A 22,055-nucleotide genomic window follows, 5' to 3' on the forward strand; every position below is an offset into this window, starting at 1 on the left:
GTGCGGTGACACGTAAACTATATTAGAGATGTTCAGCATTCTTTCAGGGCTGGTGTGGATCAGGTTGCGCTACTGCATTGCGTAGTTTGCGGTACACCGCTAATTTAAAGCTAAGTTGCTGCCTTGAAGTAGAGAGTCACTCAGATACAGGGTGGAAGAAATGTTGTCTCAGAAAGTTCTTTCATTTGACTGGATCGTGAGAGCGCAATCGAGATTCGGCTTTAGTAATCGAGCATAGGATGTACATGTATTCTCTTTGAGGTATTGACAATATGGCTTCATTCTTCTTTGCTATGACCACGAACGGTTCGATGTAGCGTGACTTTAAGTAATTTTCTAGACCGCAGAAGCTTCATGAGCTGAAAGAATTAATGCACTCTTTATATATTTGTTTGAGTCACGTCTGCTCTGGCATCGACGTTGTGGTTCGAGACATCCTGACTTTTGGTCGCAGTGCTACGAAAGCGGCGTAAGTGCTCAATCTTATCGAATAATAGTCCGCGAATTCGATACAATTTGATATCAGCAAGTCTAATTGCATCGGTAGAATTCCCTACCGAACCGGAGACAATTCAGGGCGGTGTTAAAGGCACATGGAGGTTAGACAAACCCTCGCTAACGATTGAAAAAAAATCTTTGAGGCGTGCCGCGCGTTCTTTATCGCATAAGCACAGATCAAGAGCATTCATCTCCGCGTCTCCACGTGCAAGTGCTCTGAAAATTTTTCAAGGATGATGCATTTCTTGCCTTCCGTCTTTCAAGCTATCCGCTGATTGTGAGCACTTGTTTTACCTAATCTGTTGTCTGGCAAATGGAAAAAGTAGCTTTTTTATGTAGATGGTGTTGGGATGTACTTTCTCACCAGACTGACCTTGTGCTCGCACGGAAGGAAGGGCGCGTCACACTATTCTTGTATTAAGAAATCGCTGCACGGCTCAATATCTGCTTTCGGAAACAAGGTCAATTATATGACGCAAAACGATCCGGGGGCCGCACGCGTAATAAATCTCTTGTCATAATTTTCACCAATTCACAAGAATAGTTTGTAGGGTCCAAGAGGACAGCTTTTCCATCCTTACATTCAAGGGTGTGCTAATGACTATTTAATATTATCAAAAATGTCGGATGATGAGCTCACTCTCCACCAATCCCGACACTACCAAAGAACTTGGCAAATTTATCATTTTAAGCGCATTAAATATCGTAAATATTTAGATGACCTCAAAAGTTTAACATTCTTAAAAAAACTAATATAATTCGTTCAGTTTCACAATATTTTTTGTCGGTGGGAGTAAAGGGAGATTTACAGCCTCCAGGAGTATGTCATGAACGAGGAAAATACTTCACGCGGCTCCGCACGGAGCTTTTTTGTCCGTTGTTATCGTAATACAGTAGTGCCAAATCAGCAAAATCGTAAAGTTGTGACAACGATTAGCCAATGCTAAGTGCTATGGCCTTGCCGCTTTAATCATAATTTGCAGTCACCCTTATTTTGTTTAGCTCCAACACGGAAGACTGCGACACCACGTTGCTTTACTCTCCACCATCTTGGGTGCACCATTCACCAGCTTACAGGTGTTATGTAACACAGCACCAACGATATACTCTTGAGATCACAACTCACAGTCATTTGTTCCCACATTTACTCTCATGACTGACATAAATGTCTAACCCGGAGGGTGACTGTATCAATCTATTTACATTTTTATTGATCAAACCGTTTGTACTGCATGCCCAGCCCATATGGCCTACGAGAGCGCGAGTTGAAAAAAAGTTACTTCAACCTGGCTGGCAAAATATTAAGTAAACGTATTTAGGTCCTTAGGATTCAAATCTTTCTGCTTCCTCTAAGCCAGCTAAAACTTTAAATTGTTCGCAGTAAATCTTTACGATACACTACACAACTACTTACTGACCATCAAGTACCGGGCACGATATAAGTTATATTTTTGCCTGCATCACCGCTGGGATAGCGTGGAATGCGAAAGTAACAGATGCGTACTGGTATGTACTGGTATCTTCTGATAGCGGAAGCTCGTCGAGACACATCCTTGGCAACACTCCGAAATGACTCGGTCATTGCTTCTGCATAAAAATTGCTTTCAGCGACGAGTGCTGAACAGCGTTGCTGGTACTGACTGCAAAAATATCTTCGGGCGAGACATAACTGAGCACGGCTTGACCGTCTTCGACTTTTTTGCTAGCGAAGTGATAGTGGATGTCGATATGTTTCGTGCACTTGTAAAACTCTGAATTCTTGGTCGGCGTGATAGCTCCTCGATTATCTTCAAAAATTTGTACAACTAATTATCTTGCCGAGCGTATATTATCCACTTTAAGCCACACAACCTCTTGCGCTGTTTTTGATAGCGCCATGTGCACAGCTTCTGTCGATAAATGGGTCACATTGCTGGGCTCCTTGCTCTCCTGATGACAAGCGCTCATCAAAACGGCCTGACCGCTTGTGTTTCCTCTTGAAGCAATCTTGTTCGTCCAGTCGACATTCGAGTAGCCCTAAAGCCTAAAGTCGTTTGCAGCTTTAAATTTAATGCCATGGGTCTCTGCGCCTTGTATGTATTTGAAGACTTGCTTAAGCGGTTGCCAGTGTGCTCGACATAGTTTGCCACATACTGACATAAGGCTTCTTCTGCTGCTACGAGGTTCGAAGGTGTGTCTAGTATGAGATGCATGAACAGCCCACAGTATTACGATAAGGCACAACGACTATTTCTTGTCATGCCCGCAGTATCCTTCGCACTCGACCTTGGCCATTTTCAGACTGGTATGTGGGGCGTCTTGGTGGAATTGCACTTTGAAATTTGAAGTTCTCCAGATGTCTGACTTAAAGTTATTTGACTTTTCGTTACTGTCCCACTCATCACGCCTTGCCCAGGTTCGATTCCGAAGATTTCTTTATTCTGGTCCATTTTTGCCATCTCGATCCGGCAACTGAGTGCTTGGCTGCTATCTTGAAGTAATTTGACATCACTGCTGGCAACAATTAGGTCATCTATGTAGAGTGCGATAAAATCATGTTCGATCATCACGTTCGATATAGACGCAGTGTTCTGAATTGCACTTGTTGAAGTCCAGCCGAGCATGAATTTGTCGATCGTCTTGTCCTACATACGAGGCGATTGCTCAACCAGTATAGCGATTTCTCCAGCAGACAAAATTCGGGTGTTTTATCGCCAATTCTGATAGGCTGTGTCATGCAATGTCGTCTATCACTGCGCGTCACGACAAAAAACATACGCGACGACCATCAATTTGCTCGAGCCATTGTGCTTTATCGCGCTTCAAAAAGCCCCCTCCTTAACTTGACATCGAAGCGAGCGGGCGTCAGACTTGGATCACTTTTAGGAAACTTTGACATACACATATTAGCCAGAAATTCTCAAGTTTGCCTGCAAAAGCTTCTTGTCGAATTAAACTTGGTGCATAGACACGTTGTTGCCGACAGCGCGTATAGGGCTACCAGTTTCGAGAAATGTAGCAGTCGCTACAACTTCACTTTAATAAGTCTTAGGCGAAGCAGCGTGTTTGAGCATACTACAAGCATTTTAAACAACCGTACAATCCATATGGTCGGCAAATTCATTAAGCTAAGGTGTGCATGGTGGCTTGAATTTCTGCATAATCCATTTCCGCGCACAGAATTTGCCAGTGTGTCCGACGAGTAATCTCCACCATCACCACACCAAATAGCTTACACGCTGACTCGTCTGATTTTGGCTAGCGCAGCAAAGATAGCAAACTTATCGACTACCTTAGACTTGTTTTTCCAGCAGGTACAAAACACCAAAGTGCGACTTCCGTCGATAAACGTGACAAAAAGTGCTTTTCACTAAATATCGGTGTCTGGATTGGGCCGCATACGTCGATGTGAGCGGTTTCGAGCACTTGTTAGGCATGATGTGGGGCCGAAATGCGCTATTGCAGCTGCTGACAGCATGTTCATAGACAGCGCCCATGTATCGTAGCAGTAGACAGCTTGGTGAAAATCTTTCCAAAAACACCCCATTAGATAGCTCCCACTGGCTTACTGATGTCAGGTTGATACCAGTGCCGTACCATTATGTGACAAGGGTAGGCAAGCCGTAATGGCTAATGTGCCAAGTCGGATGTGCCAGAGGTACGACGTGGTGGACGAGGCTTCATACACAACTTGATATGTCCTTAGCCTTCATGGACTCCAAGTTTTGGCGATAGCTTTTCGGCTCGGCAAAGCATTTGTCTTGCTTAAAGTGACTAAACCCTCATTTCTAAATCATTCTGCGGAGAACGAGTTGCGCGAGAGCTCCGAAATGCACCAAATCGTTGTTGGCACAACCTTTTTCTTCCCGCGTGGTGTCATCATCGATGTAGTGATATCGCCTGTACCAACCTCTTGCACTACATTGTCGTCCGGAAGATGTACGTTTATTGGAGCAACTTTCTCATGCTTCTTCATATACACTTCGAGTACATCATCTATAGCGTCGCACCTGAATTTACCAGCCGTACACTGCTCGGCTTGGAGATGCACGCTACGTATCCGACCGAGAAAAGAGAGTCTTCAGATCCATTTTTGCTGCACGTTGCGAGCGACAATTATCGCTCGAATCCGAGTAGGGCATCCGGCAATCCAACGCCGTTGTTCCCAGCAATAGTTACAGTTCTGTTCTTCTTCAATGACACTTGTCTTTATACCAAGGACAAGTGTCGTTGAAGAAGAACAAAACTTGTACACAGTTCATTCTCTGTTGATATGAACGCTGGACTTTGCCGGCGGGCATCTACATCAGGACAGCTACCCTATTCCTTGCGATTTATATCCTCATGAAAAAGCCGATATGTCACTTTCTTTCACAACAGCGAGTCCGCTCTCAACTCTAATACCGTTATAATCGTCGCATTTGACTCGCTTCAAATTACCAAGGCGTAGTGATCATGTCGTTCCCTACAACGTCGAGTTGGTTTGTCAGCGTCTTGACCTAGTTTGTGTGCTCCAGCACATGATAACATCGGCCATCATTGTCATGAAGAAGCGTCGACGAATAAAAAGCTTATTGGCCAATTTCTTTGTTAAAAACGCGACTCAAGACATGACGATGCATCGTGCGCGCTATTCGCGACCAAATCAACGACAATGGCGCATCTTTAATCACGAGCAGATGATCAACACGGCCTTTGCGCGACTTCTTCTTGTACCTCGATTGGAACAGATAGGTGGCGAAGTGCTTAAACTTGGGTTTCCCAGACTCGGCCTTCCCCCGGTCATGTTTCACCATCTGCAGTTAAACTTGCAGATGCGGAAGTTGGTTCCGTTGAGTTTGTTAATTTGGCTGTAGGCGGAGGATTTCATAGCAAGGGGAGATGGGCAGAGGTTACGAGGCTTGGGCTTATGACCTTAAGAATATGTACTTGAGCACTGACGGCGAAATGCAAATTGAACATATTTAGGTCCATAGTTCTTGCCACCTCCAAGCCAGCTGCACATTCCAAAATGATCCTAGTGATTTTTCACAATACATTACACTGAATTTCTGCAATACTATCCGGTCAGCGCGTGCCACGACGCCGCCCATCTTTAGGCACTATCCAAGTTGGTTTCTTTGTCTGCGTTAATTTTGGGATAGTGAAACATGCGGAAGTAACTCACATAAGCTGGCATGTACCAGTAGCGGCTGCTGCTCCTTTACAGCATCATTAACCCCAAAGTTACAAATACATCGGTATAGGTGAGATCTAAAAAGTGGCTCCGCAGTCATTCATGCTTGGGTTTGGTATAGCACCAGGTCCATGATCGACCAATTATATTGTTATCATTGATGTCACATATGCGATAAATGATAAGAAGAAACAATGTTTACGCCGGTTGTAACGAGCGAATCATCCAATCTTATGTTGTGAGCAGTACGCATCATTCCTCCTTTTGCTAAACTCCCCCTAGGCAATCACGTTTAGTAAGATGCACCTGTCAAGTCTTTTTCTGAGCCTCGCGACCGTAGCTGGAGGTACATCACTTGGGTTTTCTTCACCAGAAGAACACAATTCTCAAGTAATCTTGTTCGCTGGTTCATTCACCCGAGACGAAGGATGGGTCAATGGCACGGGAGCTGGAATCTATACGTACAAATTTAACACGAATGACGGCTCTCTTGAGGCGTGGGCGGCTACTCCCTTTGGCGACAATCCTATTTACGTCGTGGGATCGAGTAAGACTTTCAGCAATGGCCAGCGCGTCGTCTACGTCGTGAATTCAGTCCATCAAGACTCTATCTTATACCCGGGGACGAAGACAGGATACGTGTCAGCTCTCACTTTAAATAGTGACGGCACTCTCACGCTTCTCAATTCACTCGAGAGTCGCGGTGAAGATCCAACACACATTTCGTTGAGTCATTATGAGGATTATGTCGTTGTCTCCAATTATCGTGGCAGTATTGCCATGTTTCCACTGAAAGACGATGGATCTCTTGCAAGCAATTCCTTCTTTAACGATTATCTAGAAGGAAGTGGAGTTGTTCCGGATCGTCAGGACCGGGGCTACATCCACAGTACCACGTGGTTACCGTATTCCGATCACGTAGTCGCTGCCAACCTTGGTAGCGATGAGCTTCTACAGTTCGAACTTGACAAGAAGAACAAAAGTTTGACTAGTTTCGGGGCAGTGCGTCGACCACCTGGATCTGGACCGCGTCATATGGCAATTCACCCTTCGGGAAAATTTGCATATGTTGTCGATGAGCTCTCGAATACAGTGGGTGTGTATACCATTAATCTGAAAACGACTTTACTTGAGAGCGAAGCATGTCAGACAATCTCGATAATCCCGGAAAACTACACAAATGCCAGCACAAGTGCTGATATTCATTTTTCCAAGGACGGCAATTTTTTGTACACGTCAAACCGTGGACACGACTCTATTGCAATGTTCAAGGTCGATGAATCGAGCGGTACACTAACATTGCTTGGCTTCGAGAGCACTCGCGGCAAAACTCCTCGTGGTTTCACAGTTTATGGTGACTGGCTTATAGTGGCAAATCAGAACTCTAACAACATGCACGTCTTCAAAATCAACTGCGAAACGGGACTTTTGGAATATACCGGAAATTCCTACGAGATCGGCACGGCTGTTTGCTTATATGTTTCTCGCTACTACATTTGATTTTCTTTTGATATTTGCGCGGAAAGTAAGTATGCTGTATCGTAGCAAGTAGCCAATATTCACGTAAAAGAAAAAATACAACACCTTGAAGGTTAAAAGAATGCTGTATGAGTCTTATGCATCATTACCACATTCAATTGGAGTACACTTTAAGGCACCAGATCGCTTCATGTTCGACTCGATTCGTGCGAGTGATATTCTGATGACGCCGATGTAGAAATTTGATGTGTAATTTGCATCTTTCTGCGTCGCTTAATAGATTCATCGCATGAAGTGCTGGCTCAGGACAAATCATTAGGTCTGTGATAAGCCTAAGATGAAGGTGGTGGGTTTGTCACACGGGCGACTGTGTGCACGAAGTTTAATCTCATTTAGCAATCTGGATTCAACTACCAGTTGGACTACCAAGACGCAGCTCGGCTACGCACAAGACATTCTCCTGTCTAATGCAGCAACCTTCTATCTGGTGCTGTCACTTTTTCCTCATCAAACTTTACTTCCTGCCATCTACCCGCGTTGATCTCAATCACAGAGAAGGCACCGAGAGCACAGCTGCGAATTTTTGGCTAGCACAATGGTGGGCATGCCTTCTGACTAATGATTTGATTTCATTGCCGGGTTTGCTTACAACATTTATGGTACCGCGGTCCACATGTCACCGACCATCGGGTTCAAATTATTGTCGGGATCACATTATTGGCCGAGCTGCAATCAAAGAACCGCTGGTTCATATTTGTATCATATGATGGTGTACAGCATGCAAACACCATCTTGAGCTGGAGACATAGGGAATCTTCGATCGTGGATTTGAATAGATCAAGTCGTCTGGCGTTAAAGTATTAATCGACTGTTCGTACTAGTTTTAAAGTGGACAGACCTGCGAGGATTGTCGAAACTTTGTAATGTGAGTCATGGGTGACAAGACCGTCGACTTTCAACAGCATTACTCTTCATGCCTGCCGGTAAAGTGAATTATCGTGCAGTAGTGTGCGATTAAGATAATTTAGCTTTAAGTAGTGTTCAGCGTCTCTGATTAAAAGTCTTAGAACAGGCAACAAAGCATGCTAAGCTGATTCATGGGTGCTTTAACTCCTGCCTTGAATGATCAACTTTACGATAAGAACACAACATTTAATCGTTGCTGCGGCATTAAAGACGCAAGGTTTGATGAACTTCGCGCTGCTCATTACTTTCACGTATCGATGCCCCATACATGAATATAAAGCTCTCTACACGATACCGCTACAATCGGACAGTCACGATATGGACAGTTGCAGTGTATCAACTGATTCTATGGATGCATTCAAAATAGAATTCGTACATTCCTTACGTTCTTTAAGCTAGCGTCAAAACGTAGATCTTTTAACTGTAAAATTTAAAATTGTAGCATTAATTCCACGATTCAACTCTAATTCACTTATTGCGAAATTAAGAAAATGGCGATGCTATTGCATCAGCGTCGTCTGTGTATGCAGATGAACAGAAGTCCGTTCTTTATCAGCCGTGCTTCTTTCTTCCTTTTCCCATCACCTTCTCGCTCGCTGGTCAAGTCACACACAGAAAAGCGCGTTGTACCTTTTTCTTGTCAAGAAATGTTTGACGTTGTAGCCGATGTAGCTCGCTACAGTGAATTTCTGCCTTTTTGTGTTGAATCGCGCGTGCTGCGGACACCGAATGAGAACGTAATGGAAGCAGCTCTTCGTGTGGGCTTTAAGATCTTTACAGAGTCCTACACATCTCGCGTTTTCATGATCCGGTGCGTCTTTTGCGGAAATTTGTAGTTTGGAAGGACCATGCTATTGACAACTCAGTTTTATTCATGGGTACTTATGATTTGATTGTTGCATCATCCATGTATCATTGTACGATAAATATGCATTGCAGGCCTTCTAAAATTGCGACAAAAGCGATTGATTCGCCAACATTTAAACGAATCGACAGGTTGGCATCCAAATTTGTTCGACAAGAATAAGTTGTCATGTGTCGCTGATTAAATGTTTGTGCTCGATACACAGCGAGTGGCTTTTCAAGCCCTGTGATACGCCTGGAAGCTGCGAAGTGGACTTTAAAGTGACTTTTGAGGTCTCGTCGTTTTTGCACTCAAATGCCATCAAGCTTTTCTTCGATGATATTGCTCGTACTCAACTTAATGCGTTTATTGGTCGTGCACGAAAGATTTATGGAACATCACCACGACCAGAGTCCAATAACTCTACAAAGGCAGAAATTGCAACGCCAGCAGAAGAGTCTAAAGAGCAGACCAAGAAGAGCACAGACAACAATGTCTTAAACACTGTATCTGCCGTATTGGAACCCGGGGAAAAAGCTGCAGAAGACTCAACAAATTCAAGTGCATCGCGTCAAATAAAAGGAGGGATCTCGGCTCAAACCTACAGTGATTTGGCTGCTGTCTTTAACGATTACGCAGATAAAGACGGTAAACTTTATTACGGAGGGTTCACAGCGGCTTGCATGGCTTTAAGCGACGAGTACGAAGATCTTAAAGACATCAGTGAGAGTGCTGCACTAGCTGGAGCAGTATTTTCGAGCTTTGAGACCCATGCTACACCAAAAGATTGGCTGTCGCTCGACGAATTTGTGGTGGGTGTGTACCTGATGACTAAAGGCACGTTTGAGCAGAAGGCGCATAGCCTATTTGATATTGTCAACAAAAGGGGGGATGGCAAAATTACCCGTGAGGAACTTACCCAAGCAATGCAGCAACGAATTCGCGCGGTAAAGAGGCTGTTTCCGAAGCTTTTGCGTGACCAAGTGCACCTCCAAATGGTGAACGAGCATGTGGAAAAACTTTCTACGGTCCAAGATGCTGCTATGGCGAGCAGTGTTGAGGCTATTGAAAAGCTGATGGAAGAGGTGGAGAACGACATTCCTCTCGCCGTGAACCAGATCTTTCGCGAAGTTGATCTCGATCAAGATGACAATATTTGCGAGCACGAGTGGATGTTCGCTTGGCAGGCACATCCAGAGTTTGTGGAACTATTGACAATTGATGGCATGAAAAAAATGGCACAGTGGGCCTCTGTTGTACAAGAAACGAGTGTTGGTAATAATGACGTTGATGAAGACGGGAGTGCATCTCGACAAAGTCTTGACACTAGGCTCACCTATGTCGACTAATTAAAGACCTAAAATTACGGTCAACGCTAGTTATAGCACCTGAAATAGAACAGATCTTTGCATGCCTTCGAGTTCGATCCTCGAACTATTCAGCTGCATGTGTGTCTCGAAACGCTTCATACAAAATGGGAAGTTGCTCTCACTAAAGTACAACAGAAGTCGCAATAAGTAATCATGGGTTTTGCAGCTTTTGATGGTACTGTTGATTAGTTCCCCAAGACAATGCAAGTTTAAATTCTATCGCAACAACATTAAGCATGTATGTAGGCTAAATCAATGAACCCATTTTTGAACGGCGACATTCGTTGATTATGAGCAGTTATATTCCAAATTTCTCGAAAAGCAATTTGTTTGTTTTGTATGTGATCAAATAACCTCCAGTGTCAATAGCTGTTCCTTAAGGCGTAAACATTGTTGTCCAGTAGTCTCCTTGAGGTAAAGATGTTATTCAGTTTATCGCAATGTGCATTTGATAATCAGAGCAGAGCGCAAACGAGCGTATTAAGCTCTCTAGCAACAAAGTCAAACACGGGCAAACACTAATATTGAGCGAGATGCTGTCGTCTAATTAGGAATAGTATAAGACACACACACTGAGTGTTAGATCATATTAATTTTAAGGATCCGGTATTCCACACGCCAGCAACCAAAGGAATCGAAGTTGTCATCGGACAGTGCCTATAATGGTGTTACGGACACATCACACTATTCAGCTTGATGGCGAAGTATCAGGGTGATGGGACGTCGTCTCTTGGATAACTAATAAATGCGGTTAAAAAATATCTATCAGTTAGTCAGGGTTATTAGTTATCCGACCAGTTATGAGTAATTACTAAACATTTATTAGATATACGAGGTGATGAGTTACGCTATCCGAGGGACGACTGTATTTGGTTACATCACTAAGATTCCAAGCACGGGCTCTAAACAATTTTGAGGATATCCGAGTTCAATTCCATAGATCGAAGTCCTTGATTTAAAAAGTTTTGTTAGTATACATATGCATCTTTCATCAAGATCTATGATTCTTCGCGTATTTGTCTGTAATTTAGGAGCCATTAGCTTTTTGGGATAAGCATTTTGCGTTTTGACGACGTTGAATATCAAGGTTGTTCTTTCACCACTTTACTATAGCCTATCTTTCAAGCCTAAGATAGCACTTTCAAGCATCATTTGGCGGTCAATCTGTTCCCTTAAACATACATTTATCTGATGACTGACTACTTTTTCAATTTACAAAGCAGCAGATTCTTAAGCTGATCGCTCCGTAATAGCGACAGAATGGGACCCCACACAGCGAGAGCTTTGACCGAAAATTTTTATGTTCATCTACGCGAAGAAGTTGAATTTTTACGTGGTACCCATGTGTCAAACCAAGAGCAACTTATGTATCAAGTCCTAAGTTTGCATATATTAAAAACGATATATATTTCAAATTGAGTCTCGCTTAAAATGCTACAAAGTATGTACGATTCACCAGCTAACAAACCCTGTGTAGTGTAAATCGTGTAACCAGGCCCACGTTCCTCAAACCTCTTCCTTACGAAGTTACCCCCAAGGTCTGTTTCATAAAAAATGGTTATCACCGATCTCAACCTTAAGACACCTACCCTTTACACCCGACCGCAAAAAGAGAGCTCATTGGGGTCACAATCATTAAAGTCTTTGTTCAAAATCGCGTACCTAATGGTATACTGAAAAGCTACGACTATGCTGAAAGGTCGAAGATCCCTTGCACATATTTGCGCCCTCACTCACAACCCATTCCAATACCGAGACCACTCTACCAATCGTAAATCATGTAGCACATGACTTGATAAATCTTAAGAAAACCGTGGCCTCCGCAGCCGACGACCAGCTATAATCGATTAGGCAGCCGAGATGTTTATCTAAAAGAATAGTCACATCAAATTACTCAGTTCCGTTTCATCGCCTTTGCTCTTCAAGGCCCATATAACAACGCTGCTCAATGACCTTGAGACGCTTTCAACGTTTTGCTTCACCGCTGCACAGTTCCGAGCTACATGCCTATTTTCTACCGCGAAGGGTGTTACGACATCCCGCCATAGAACTCAGGGCGAGGTCCAGCTGGGAACGAAGTGGATGGACCTGGCTTATCAAGCCACGTTCGTCCGTCTACAAGCGCAGGATCGCAGGGGTCCGATTAGCTCGTAGGATTGTGTGTCTGATACTGATGCTAGCAAAAATGACAACGACTACCGCGCTCAATTTGACACTGAATGAAAAAGGCACATTGCCTCATCCGTTCCGCAAATTTAAATGACAGATCAGGTAAGCAGACGTTAGTCTATTCGTCATTGACTGCTTGATAATAGAAATTTTAAGGACGACTTGGACGACGAGATGGATGCTCATCGTTGCGAGTTCTTGATGTCAACAGCTGCAGGTACAACTACTAGACAAGTCGCAAATCAAGGCCAGATCCAACTAGCTGATGGTAGGTGGTTTCCGCCGAGCAGACAAAGAGAGCGACAATAGAATCTTGCAAAGTAAAATATTTTTTCTATGAATTTGTACCCTTTCACTTCATCAGGTTCAAGTAATGAGCCAGCCGGTAAATTTTACTCTCTACATTAAAATGGACACCCCCCCCGTAAACATATTGTGCAGACCACAGAAAAGAACGACCCCCTCGCTGTGGCTAATTGCCGTTGGCGCTGTCGAATACGGTGGCACGTCGACTATATTTGACTATCCTTACATGCAGCTAATAGTACTATTGATTTACGAATGCAGTACCTGAATTGAGATATCATACGAAGGCCAGCACTGTATCGCTGCTCTGAAATGGACGACATAAGGGATTGCTTCATCTTCAATAAAGCGCTACAAATCCGAATGGCTCGAAATATCAGATCACGATATGGTTTTAACAAGCCCACAAAGAACGCAAAATATTTTTTGACGTGTGTCTCATTCTCCTTCAGTCGTAAATGGCCCGATATATCGAAGTCATACTTTTTTCTTTTCTCCTGCAGACGCTACGTGGGAAGGTGAACAGAGTTTTGTAAATCAGTTTAATTCAGTTCAAATTCTTCACAACGGCAAGTTGTATTTGCACCTACTGACACTCAGCCATAGCGTCCTGCACCTAGCGCTATATTATTACTCTCGTCAGGATAAATCTTCGATTTTCAACAAAGTGTTGCAAAAAAGTGATATCAGCAAATCAAATCGATTTCAAACACTTCATCACTAAGACCGGAGCCAATGCGTGTCGAAGTCGAGGATACATAAGAGCTGAGCAAATTTTTTATGTGAAAATGGTGTAGGTCTGTAGAGGTATAATGAGGTATTCAGTGCGAACTAATACGGGGAAGCAGCTCGCTACAGTACTGCGGTCTTTATATCCAAGTGGTATGAATAATATTCTTCACCTCGCGACAAGCGTGTTTTGTTTGACCATTTGTTCTAGATAATTAGCGGTGGATATGTCCAAACTATTTCCAAGCGTCTTGAACAAAGATTGCCAAAATTCACTCGACAGCGCCAACCTCGATCAGATAATGGATCCATGCTGACAAAGTATTTGTTGCAATCAGCTTAAGTAAATTCAAATTTGATAACGGTGTCCTTGCAGCAAAATAACCCATGATATGAAACACATCACAGCGATCAAAAACGTAACGTCAAATTTAAGCAGCGTTATGCCCATGTCAAAAACGATCCGGTTTCTTGATAGAGGTGGATTTATGACTCATCAAGGCTCGATCGAGAGAATAGCGTATAACTTGCACTTTGACTTCCGGTAAATTGATGGCATTTTGCAGCCATATTTCGGATGAGATCATACCTATCTGGGACGAGACAATGTTCCACACTGTTAACATCTTAAATTTTTCATTAAGTAACAGCAGAGGCTTCGACAGCCCCGTCGCAAGGCGCATATATATCATATTCGCGTTCCGCGTCATTTCTAGTACTTTCACATCGCACGTGGTGCTGAATTGTACACTCTTTATTCAGTCAGGACTTCCCAGTACGTCACATAGTGTGAGACGTTGATTGCGATAATCAAGCATCTTGTGTCCCTACTGTTGGACAAAGCTCATATTATTAGAATCGGACCAGTGTGGCCCCGAACTTCATGAGATGAAAATCTCCCAGTTTTGATAGAGTAACCCTGTCTCTCCTAAAACTCAACGTTTTTTCGCAAGGGGTTTCTCAATCAATCAAGGTTGAGAACTCCACTCTCCCCCAAGAAAAGAGAAGACACGAACAACATCAGTATTTAATATGTACATATATTGCGGGAGCTAGGAGATTTCTCTCTTTCTCTTAAGCTTGGCTGAGGCCAGTGCCTCTGGCGCAGATATTGAGTCCTCACCTCTCGTACTCCCACTGTACCTCACGGCACGAAAATTGTGCTTATCATTAATCATAAACTCCATAGCTATATCGATATATAGAAAATCAACGACAACTGTGCGGGTCCATTCCATGAAGTTGGTAAGCATTACTCTGTCTGGTAGAGGGTCGGTTTGTGGCCATACCGACTGCGAATTTTTTTATTGTAGTTATTGTCACACTTCTTGACGGTAGACACGAACTTCGACCGTACACGAAATCTATCACAGCATCTGTCGCATCTTTACTGCTTATGTTGGCAATATCTCTTTCACAGAGTTACTCACTTGAGCGCCTATATTTTCTCCACTAGTCCGACACGCTGAAGGTACTTTCGGAGCAAGTCTAAATTCAATGTCATTCCATCCTCTCTTTTCTGAAAAGGTAAAGAAATTAATTTTTGTCCTCAACGGGCTAGACGCTTAACATCAGCGATCTTACGGTGGGGGGTTGGCTGTATTCCTACTGATGACTGGTCGGAGAGTAACTGGAGATGTCTCACCAGCGCAACTTTCTAGCTGTTGGGCGCCACCTGGCGAGCATTAAAAGCCTTTGGTCTTCGAGCAGCCAATTGCTTCTTTTGATGGATCAAGATTAGACCGAGCTTCCCATACTCGCCTTCTGCAACCTGTAATGTGGAATCGTAACGTCACTCCACCACGTGGTAAGTGGAGGTCATTTCGTCATTTTAACTGCAAATGTCTCTGTTTGGGTAAAGTTGGGGTTGAATGCATGCAATTTTTGCGCAAGTCGACTGGTCCAAAGACTAGTGGCGCAACATGGACAAAATTGGCTGAAGAGCATATAAAAACTCTGGAGTTGAATACATTATGCACTTCATGCGTTTCTACAAAGATCATTAGGTGCTGCACTTAACATATCCTTCCATTGTATAAAACAAAGAAATGTAGATTTGTCAATCAAATACCAAGTCTCCTTTTGTAGACTGCATGATCAACTTTTGTCTTTTTTTATGAAGGATAGCTTAAAAGGGCACCTTCTCAGTCCCATCTCTTGCAGATCAGTCTCAGCAGTCGCAGTTTCATCCTGAGTGGCTGGGCGTGAGCCAGAGCTACATGCCTAAAAAGCAACCGCCGATTTTTCGTCATACAAACAAATGAAACAGCAAATCGTAAAAATTTAGGACAAGGGCTTTGGCATTTTGATAATCGCTACAACCGTTGCAATTATATGTGTTAATGAAGGCATATTGTTCTTGCCAACACTGTAGCGGGTGATCTCTGAGGAATTACTACCAGCACTCTTATCTTTCGGATACTAAGCTTGATTTTGGCGGACTAACATGTGTGGATTGTGGAAACGTGCTGTCAATGAGCTTCAGTTGCATTTTCGATATGCTGCTACGAGCTCTGCCTATTGAGCAGTAACACTGTAACATAGCACAAGTATCAAAATTGTTGCCGTGCTACGTAGTCTGAACATTTAGTCTCAAGTCACACAATCGAATAAAGTTCGTCCTCAACTCTCAAAGTGATTTTGCAGCAATATATTTGGTAATGTAAACTAATTAATACACACCGAAGATAATGCAACTACTAACCAAGTACATGAGCACAACATACAGTGGAATAGTTTCCTGATCGATACTTACAATCAGAGATTGTTCTTGTTTAATCGCCATCTAGATGTTGTATTCTGTGGCATACAAACACACGACTGTACCGATATCAAGTGAGTGGCCTGAGTATTTCAGGCGGCCGTTCGCGCTGATCTCGAACACGTGCATGTTATTTGAGTCTTGGTTTGCCACAATGAGCCACTTGCCGTAAACTGTGAAGCCATGAGGAATTTTACCGCGAGTGCTTTCAAAGCCCAATGGTGTTAGCGTTCCAGCTATGCCATCAATCTTGTACATTGCAATAGAATTGTGACCACGGTTAGATGTGTACAAGTACTTGTTATCGCTTGATATGTGGATATCAGCGCTGGTGGTGGCATCCTTATAACCCGCAGGCAGAGTCGTGATGTTCTGCAGAGCAGTCGTCGAAAGCATCCCCGTCGTCTTGTCAATGGCATATACACCCACAGTATTTCCGATCTCATCCACAACGTATGCAAACTTTTTGTCAGGGCGGATCGCCATGTGACGCGGTCCCGATCCAGGTGGACGGTTTACAGTCTCCAAAAGCTTTAGATCTTGGTCTTTCGCATCAAGTTCAAACAGATACAGCTCATCACTGCCAAGGTTAGCAGCGATGACGTGGTTGGATTCAGGAACCCACGTTGTACTGTGAAGAATGCCATTAGTTTGAGGGGGAGCGACTCCGCTTCCTTTTTTATATTCTTGATGATAAGAATCAGCACCAAGAGATCCGTCGGAATTTAGCGGAAACATCGTGATACTGCCTTGGTAGTTAGAGACGATCAAGAAATCCTCATTTGGACTCAATGAAATGTGCGTTGGACTTCCACCACGGGTCTCAAGCGTATTGAGGTGTTCAAGCTTGCCGTCTTTCTTTAGTGTGTGAGCTGATACCCAACCAGTTTGGGTTCCTGGGTATTTCACGGAATCCTCAGTGACAGCATTGATAACGTATATGACCCGCTCACCCGTTTCAAAAGGTTTTTTCGTTCCCACGACGTATCGAGGATTATTACCAATGGCAGTAGATGCCCAGATCTTGAGAGAGCCGTCGACCGGATTGAATTTAATGGTGGTAACACCAGCTCCTGTTCCATTGACCCAGCCTTCGTCGCGAGTGTAGGAACCAGCGAATAATAGCACTTGAGAATTACCTTGTTGTTGAGGCAACCCAGCTGAAGTGCCTGCAACAGCGGCCGCAAAGGTAAGTAGAATATTGGAAAGATGCATCGTGTACTTGTCGATGCAGTTGTGATCGACTGCGCAAATGGAAGAATGATTCCAATGGCATTCTGCTGAACACCTAGTGGGTTATGAATACTGAAACATTACACTTCGTAAAAAGCTACCATTTTTTTGCATATTTCGTAATATGTTACACATACACATCCGATTTCTAATCATGAGCTCGAAAGGACTTTTACACTTATCTTGGCATCTGTGACAAAGGAGTTGTTGAAGGAACAGTGAGATACTGAACAGCGTTTTTTCTTGGGATAGAGCAAACTCATTGGTGTATGCATTTCATGTGTGATCGGGGAATTTATTGTTGAATAATTGTAAGAAGGTCATTGCGATGGGGGACGTACGCACGTAAAGTTTGAGCCAGACACAAATCGTGGATTTGCACGCATATATCCTGAAGTATTAGTCAAATTGACATTTTGTGATTTTTCTACCAATGTTGTAAAAAATTGTGTAAAAGGGAAGTTTCATGAATTTGGCATGTCTTGTGTTTCTGTATGATGTAAGGGGCAAATGCAGAAAAAGTCGCTTTGACATACGAAATCAGTTTAGAGAGGAACTTATCATGTAATCTTCAATCGAACGACAATTTATTACACTAAGAGTAGGAACACGTATAGTTTGTATAAATTCAAGATCTAGACACCCGTGTCTGTTCGCTTATTGCGACCTCTTTAAACCAACCGTATTCCTCGCATCCTACTCGGATGGTATTCACAATCTAAATGATAAATGATATTATTATCGCGAGGGAATATGTGCACAAATTGACTATAAAATATAGGGCGCAAGCTAAGGTGAACACCATCCAGTCAAGCGTTGCAGCCAGGATACTTCTACTCTAACACTTTGATATTTCATGTCTAGCAACGGCAATTACTGTCTCGGATGGACTCGTAGTATACGTGCATGAAGTGCGGCTTAAGATATCTTAACAACCGACAACCTATATGTATGATTCTTTATGAATTGGAAAGTTTTGCTCAACATGGTGCAACTCAATAATCTGCTCTTTCATATGACTGAAGCGTATATTACATGCAATTTTTTTCTCTCTGAAGGATATGTGTGTCACGACGACTTAACCCTTGCTTGAAATGTTAATCCACCATATTTTTGCATTTACCCTGACGTAAGTCTCATCGTCAAAGTGAATATGATATATTTCAGGACTATTCATTGGCCATGTGGATGACGGTCAAACCGATATAAAAAAATGAGCGCTCTTTGTTACCTAAAATTTGCTAAATATAAAGTTGCTCGTTAAATAAATTAGCGCACCAAAAATGTTTACGCTCTTTCGAAACCTAAAAAATCAAGTCAATATAGAGTGCAAAGTAGATTTATCCAGATATTCGGTAAAGTTGAAGCCCTACGTGCTTAGTCTCTCTGCTTAGAGCGTAATAGGCAAATCGTGACTTCTTATACATTTGTGTTGCAGAACACCAAAAAAAAATTCTGCCTATTTTATTGCATTGTTGATATAGCCTTAGAAATACAACAGATTTTTTTGTGAAATCTTTCTTCGATTTTTTTACCCATTTTTTTATTTACTAAAAGCTATATACGTGTCAAAAGCAGGTCAGTTAAGAGGTAACGACTATATTTATTTTTAAAGGATCAAACATGTTCGGCAATATGATGTTTTTTGCTTTTTTCATATGTTCACACTATTTACTTCTAGATCTCGAGCGCGAGGCGCGACAAATCTCAAGAGCGACAGCGCTGTATTGAAAGCAAACATGTGCTTTTCAAATATACAAAGGTATTAGTTCTCTCCATCTTTACTGCATTTCATTTTAATAGATTGTATTATTCCGATTTCCTAGAATAGAACTTCGTTTTTGACTTCATGATGCTGTTCACTTTCGTGAACTTATATGACTTTTGGTCTTTGAACTGGATCAGCATAGATTTTTTGATCTGCCATTTTGCGAATAGTCATATTCTAAGTAGGTGTAATTTAATGATAAAAAATAATTGTTTCGCACTACCACAAAGTCTGAGCTTACCACACTTTGGTATTTTGAGGGGTATGAGTGTGTACTGATACGTCTCCCAAGTATACCTACATGTTAACGCATTCTCCGACAACCTATTTGTCAGATAGATAGCGACATAATTTTTTAATGAAAAATTCATGAAACGTTTTTAGTAAGACAACCTTCCATTGGTTCGATACTGCAGTTTTTATGTCAGTATAATAGCAAAATCAATAGTGGAGCAATTAGGAGAATGCGATGAAGTTATATATATATTAGTTGTTCCTCGTCGAAAATATCCAGATCTGGTCTCGAAAGTTCTATTTTGGGTAAGTACCAGCCTGTAACGGGATTCAAAGTGTCCTGGTATGAAGGGCTTGGGTCATACACGCTAAGATGACATATATAACATACAACGGTGTGGCTAAACTTAAACAAAAAGTCAGTACGTAACTGGACTGCCAGTATTTATGCATTTTAATTAGATTATTTTAGACTTTGCCGCAAATAAAACCAAGAAATGCAGTTCACGTAACGGAAAAGTTGATAAGCCTTGTTTTAAGCTTGTAATTCCTCTTGGGGTAAGTGGATTGCGATCTGCTACATTCGTACTGGCTCAAAATGTAGAACAAAGTTCATCGACCTCAACAAGCTTACTCTAAGCGAAAGAGCTACGGCAGCCCCGCAGCACTTGCTAGCACTAGTAGTCCATCTATACCTGAGTCGTTACGACTGACCCTCTGTAAGGATGGACAGTTCTCTTATTCGCCCCAGGGCATGCAAAACAGGCTTCAAAAGCTGATGTCTCTACTTGGCTCTGAGGACGTGCAACACCTCGCTTCGCAAGGACCTGAAACAACCAGCGAGCGCCGAGAGGCGTACTCAAGCTATGAAAATGCTCTGCTAGAGCCCCTATAGCAGAAGATGTCGGCGTCGACTGCGTCCATGACACCAGCATCGGCGAAGAATGATTCCTCCCACGACCCAAGCCACTCATGGTGAGCGTTAAGACCTTCGAGGGCAAGGATGGAGAGACTCTTCTGCTTTGGGTGAGAGAGGTCGAGATGGCCATGGCGTCCGTCAAGCTCCAGAGTTAGCAACAGCGCGTGGCGCTAGCTATCGTCAATATCGGGGGTCGAGCGCGGCAATGGGCACTGACGTGCGGCATTTCTGTCGAAGCGGCATTTCCCTCCCGGACGGAATGAAGCTGCAGCTTTCACGAGTGTAAAAATGAATTGGTGATCTTTGTCCAAGGGTTCCGTACTCTCATTACCGGGATGGGGGCCGATCTCTTCCCGATGCGGTCACGGTGACAGTCTCTATGGAGGGTCTCCGCACTGGCGTGGCCAACATGGTAGTCTTCCATGTGCACCCGTCTTCGTTTGAAGAAACAGTAAACACGGCATTGAATTCGGAATTCACCTTTAAGTCGGCACGACTTGGTTGGAATGCTCACTCTAGCAGCTTATCGAGCGGGCTTGAGCCGATGAATCTTAGCTATGCTGAGGACGGGGAGGCGGGCCGGGCAGCGTGTAAGCACCCGACGGTGTTTGGTCTGTGGAGACTCCCTAACTTTCCAATTTGCCAGCTGCCTCACAAGTCGACAGACAAGCCCAAGCTTGCTATTGACTCTCTGCCGCCAGCTGGTACCAATCGACCGCCTGTTCCAGACCGTCCCTTAGCTCACGCAGTTGACCTCTGTGAGTTTGGTTGAAGACCCAGTGCTTTTCACGGCGTGGTTTGTAATCAGACTCGTCCACCACGCTTGTTGGTGAGATTGAACTTATAGATTTCATTTGTGAGTGCTATTGCTCTCCCGAAGTATGCATATCGGAATTGCCGCGAATTGAGGTTTGCTTCGCACTCTGATTTTGACTCTTCAGGTGCTGCCTACTACTTTCTATACTGTCTCATTGTGAGTGGTCCCTGGGAATATTAGGTGAGCTTGAGAGCTTGACATTCTACTCTACGCGACTACGCAGTCGAACGTAGCATCTCAAGAAAAATATAACAAAAAACTACACTGATTGAAGACCATCTGCACCCTGTATTATCCATCTCAAGAACATAAAATATCAAGTTGATCTACCTCTGCATCAGGAAGACCTCAGCCGCTAGCATCGAGTGGCGTAAGCAATGGCGTGCAAACCCATCACGCCAATAAGTGACCATCCCCACGGACGCAACTTTTGCGGGAGCTGAACGAGCGAAAGGCAGCAGCGCTACGTGGCGTGCCCACGCCTGTTATCAGCGATCAGTGCTATTCCATGTGGATTCCCGCGAGATTGGCCTTCACGTTTTCGGACACGGAGATCATGACCTCGTTGGGGGCTGATCAGAAGTCCGCACTATGGACGAACAGCATCATCCACCTCCGTCACTTTAAAGTAACTCGGGGAAAAGGAGTGAGCTTTACGTGCACCGATCGCGAGATCTGTACGAAGCTGGGCAATTTGAGCTTTCACATGTGGAAATACCTTCAAGATCCCGCCCTACTCATCGTATTCTCACTGGTACTATGTGGAGTTACAACGCCTCGCTGATGACGTCACCGACAGCATCATCT

At 43.4% G+C, this 22,055-nt stretch overlaps 5 protein-coding genes across 5 annotated transcripts; 4 read left to right on the top strand and 1 right to left on the bottom strand.

Annotated features, from left to right (window-relative positions):
* Positions 1-5,953: 5,953 nt before the first annotated feature.
* On the top strand, positions 5,954-7,153 carry PHALS_01912 (pgl; the record flags this gene model as incomplete). The annotated part of the gene is made up of 1 exon (XM_024716394.1): positions 5,954-7,153. One exon carries the CDS (start codon positions 5,954-5,956, stop codon positions 7,151-7,153), a length of 1,200 nt encoding a protein of 399 aa, XP_024581997.1.
* A 1,592-nt stretch (positions 7,154-8,745) lies between these two features.
* On the top strand, positions 8,746-10,291 carry PHALS_01913 (hypothetical protein; the record flags this gene model as incomplete). Its single annotated transcript, XM_024716395.1, has 3 exons — positions 8,746-8,909; positions 9,038-9,094; positions 9,169-10,291. The coding sequence occupies 3 exons, from the start codon at positions 8,746-8,748 to the stop codon at positions 10,289-10,291; spliced, it is 1,344 nt and encodes a 447-aa protein (XP_024581998.1).
* A 2,280-nt stretch (positions 10,292-12,571) lies between these two features.
* On the top strand, positions 12,572-13,055 carry PHALS_01914 (uncharacterized protein; the record flags this gene model as incomplete). Its single annotated transcript, XM_024716396.1, has 5 exons — positions 12,572-12,583; positions 12,638-12,749; positions 12,846-12,866; positions 12,930-12,984; positions 13,049-13,055. The coding sequence occupies 5 exons, from the start codon at positions 12,572-12,574 to the stop codon at positions 13,053-13,055; spliced, it is 207 nt and encodes a 68-aa protein (XP_024581999.1).
* Positions 13,056-16,301: 3,246 nt separating this feature from the next.
* On the bottom strand, positions 16,302-17,492 carry PHALS_01915 (pgl; the record flags this gene model as incomplete). The annotated part of the gene is made up of 1 exon (XM_024716397.1): positions 16,302-17,492. The coding sequence occupies one exon, from the start codon at positions 17,490-17,492 to the stop codon at positions 16,302-16,304; it is 1,191 nt and encodes a 396-aa protein (XP_024582000.1).
* Positions 17,493-21,625: 4,133 nt separating this feature from the next.
* PHALS_01916 (uncharacterized protein) lies at positions 21,626-22,032 on the top strand (the record flags this gene model as incomplete). Its single annotated transcript, XM_024716398.1, has 2 exons — positions 21,626-21,653; positions 21,707-22,032. The coding sequence occupies 2 exons, from the start codon at positions 21,626-21,628 to the stop codon at positions 22,030-22,032; spliced, it is 354 nt and encodes a 117-aa protein (XP_024582001.1).
* Positions 22,033-22,055: the final 23 nt, after the last annotated feature.

Source organism: Plasmopara halstedii (assembly GCF_900000015.1).
Source record: "Plasmopara halstedii genome assembly, contig: Scaffold_1651, whole genome shotgun sequence".
In the NCBI taxonomy this organism is placed as follows: Eukaryota; Oomycota; class Peronosporomycetes; order Peronosporales; family Peronosporaceae; genus Plasmopara; species Plasmopara halstedii.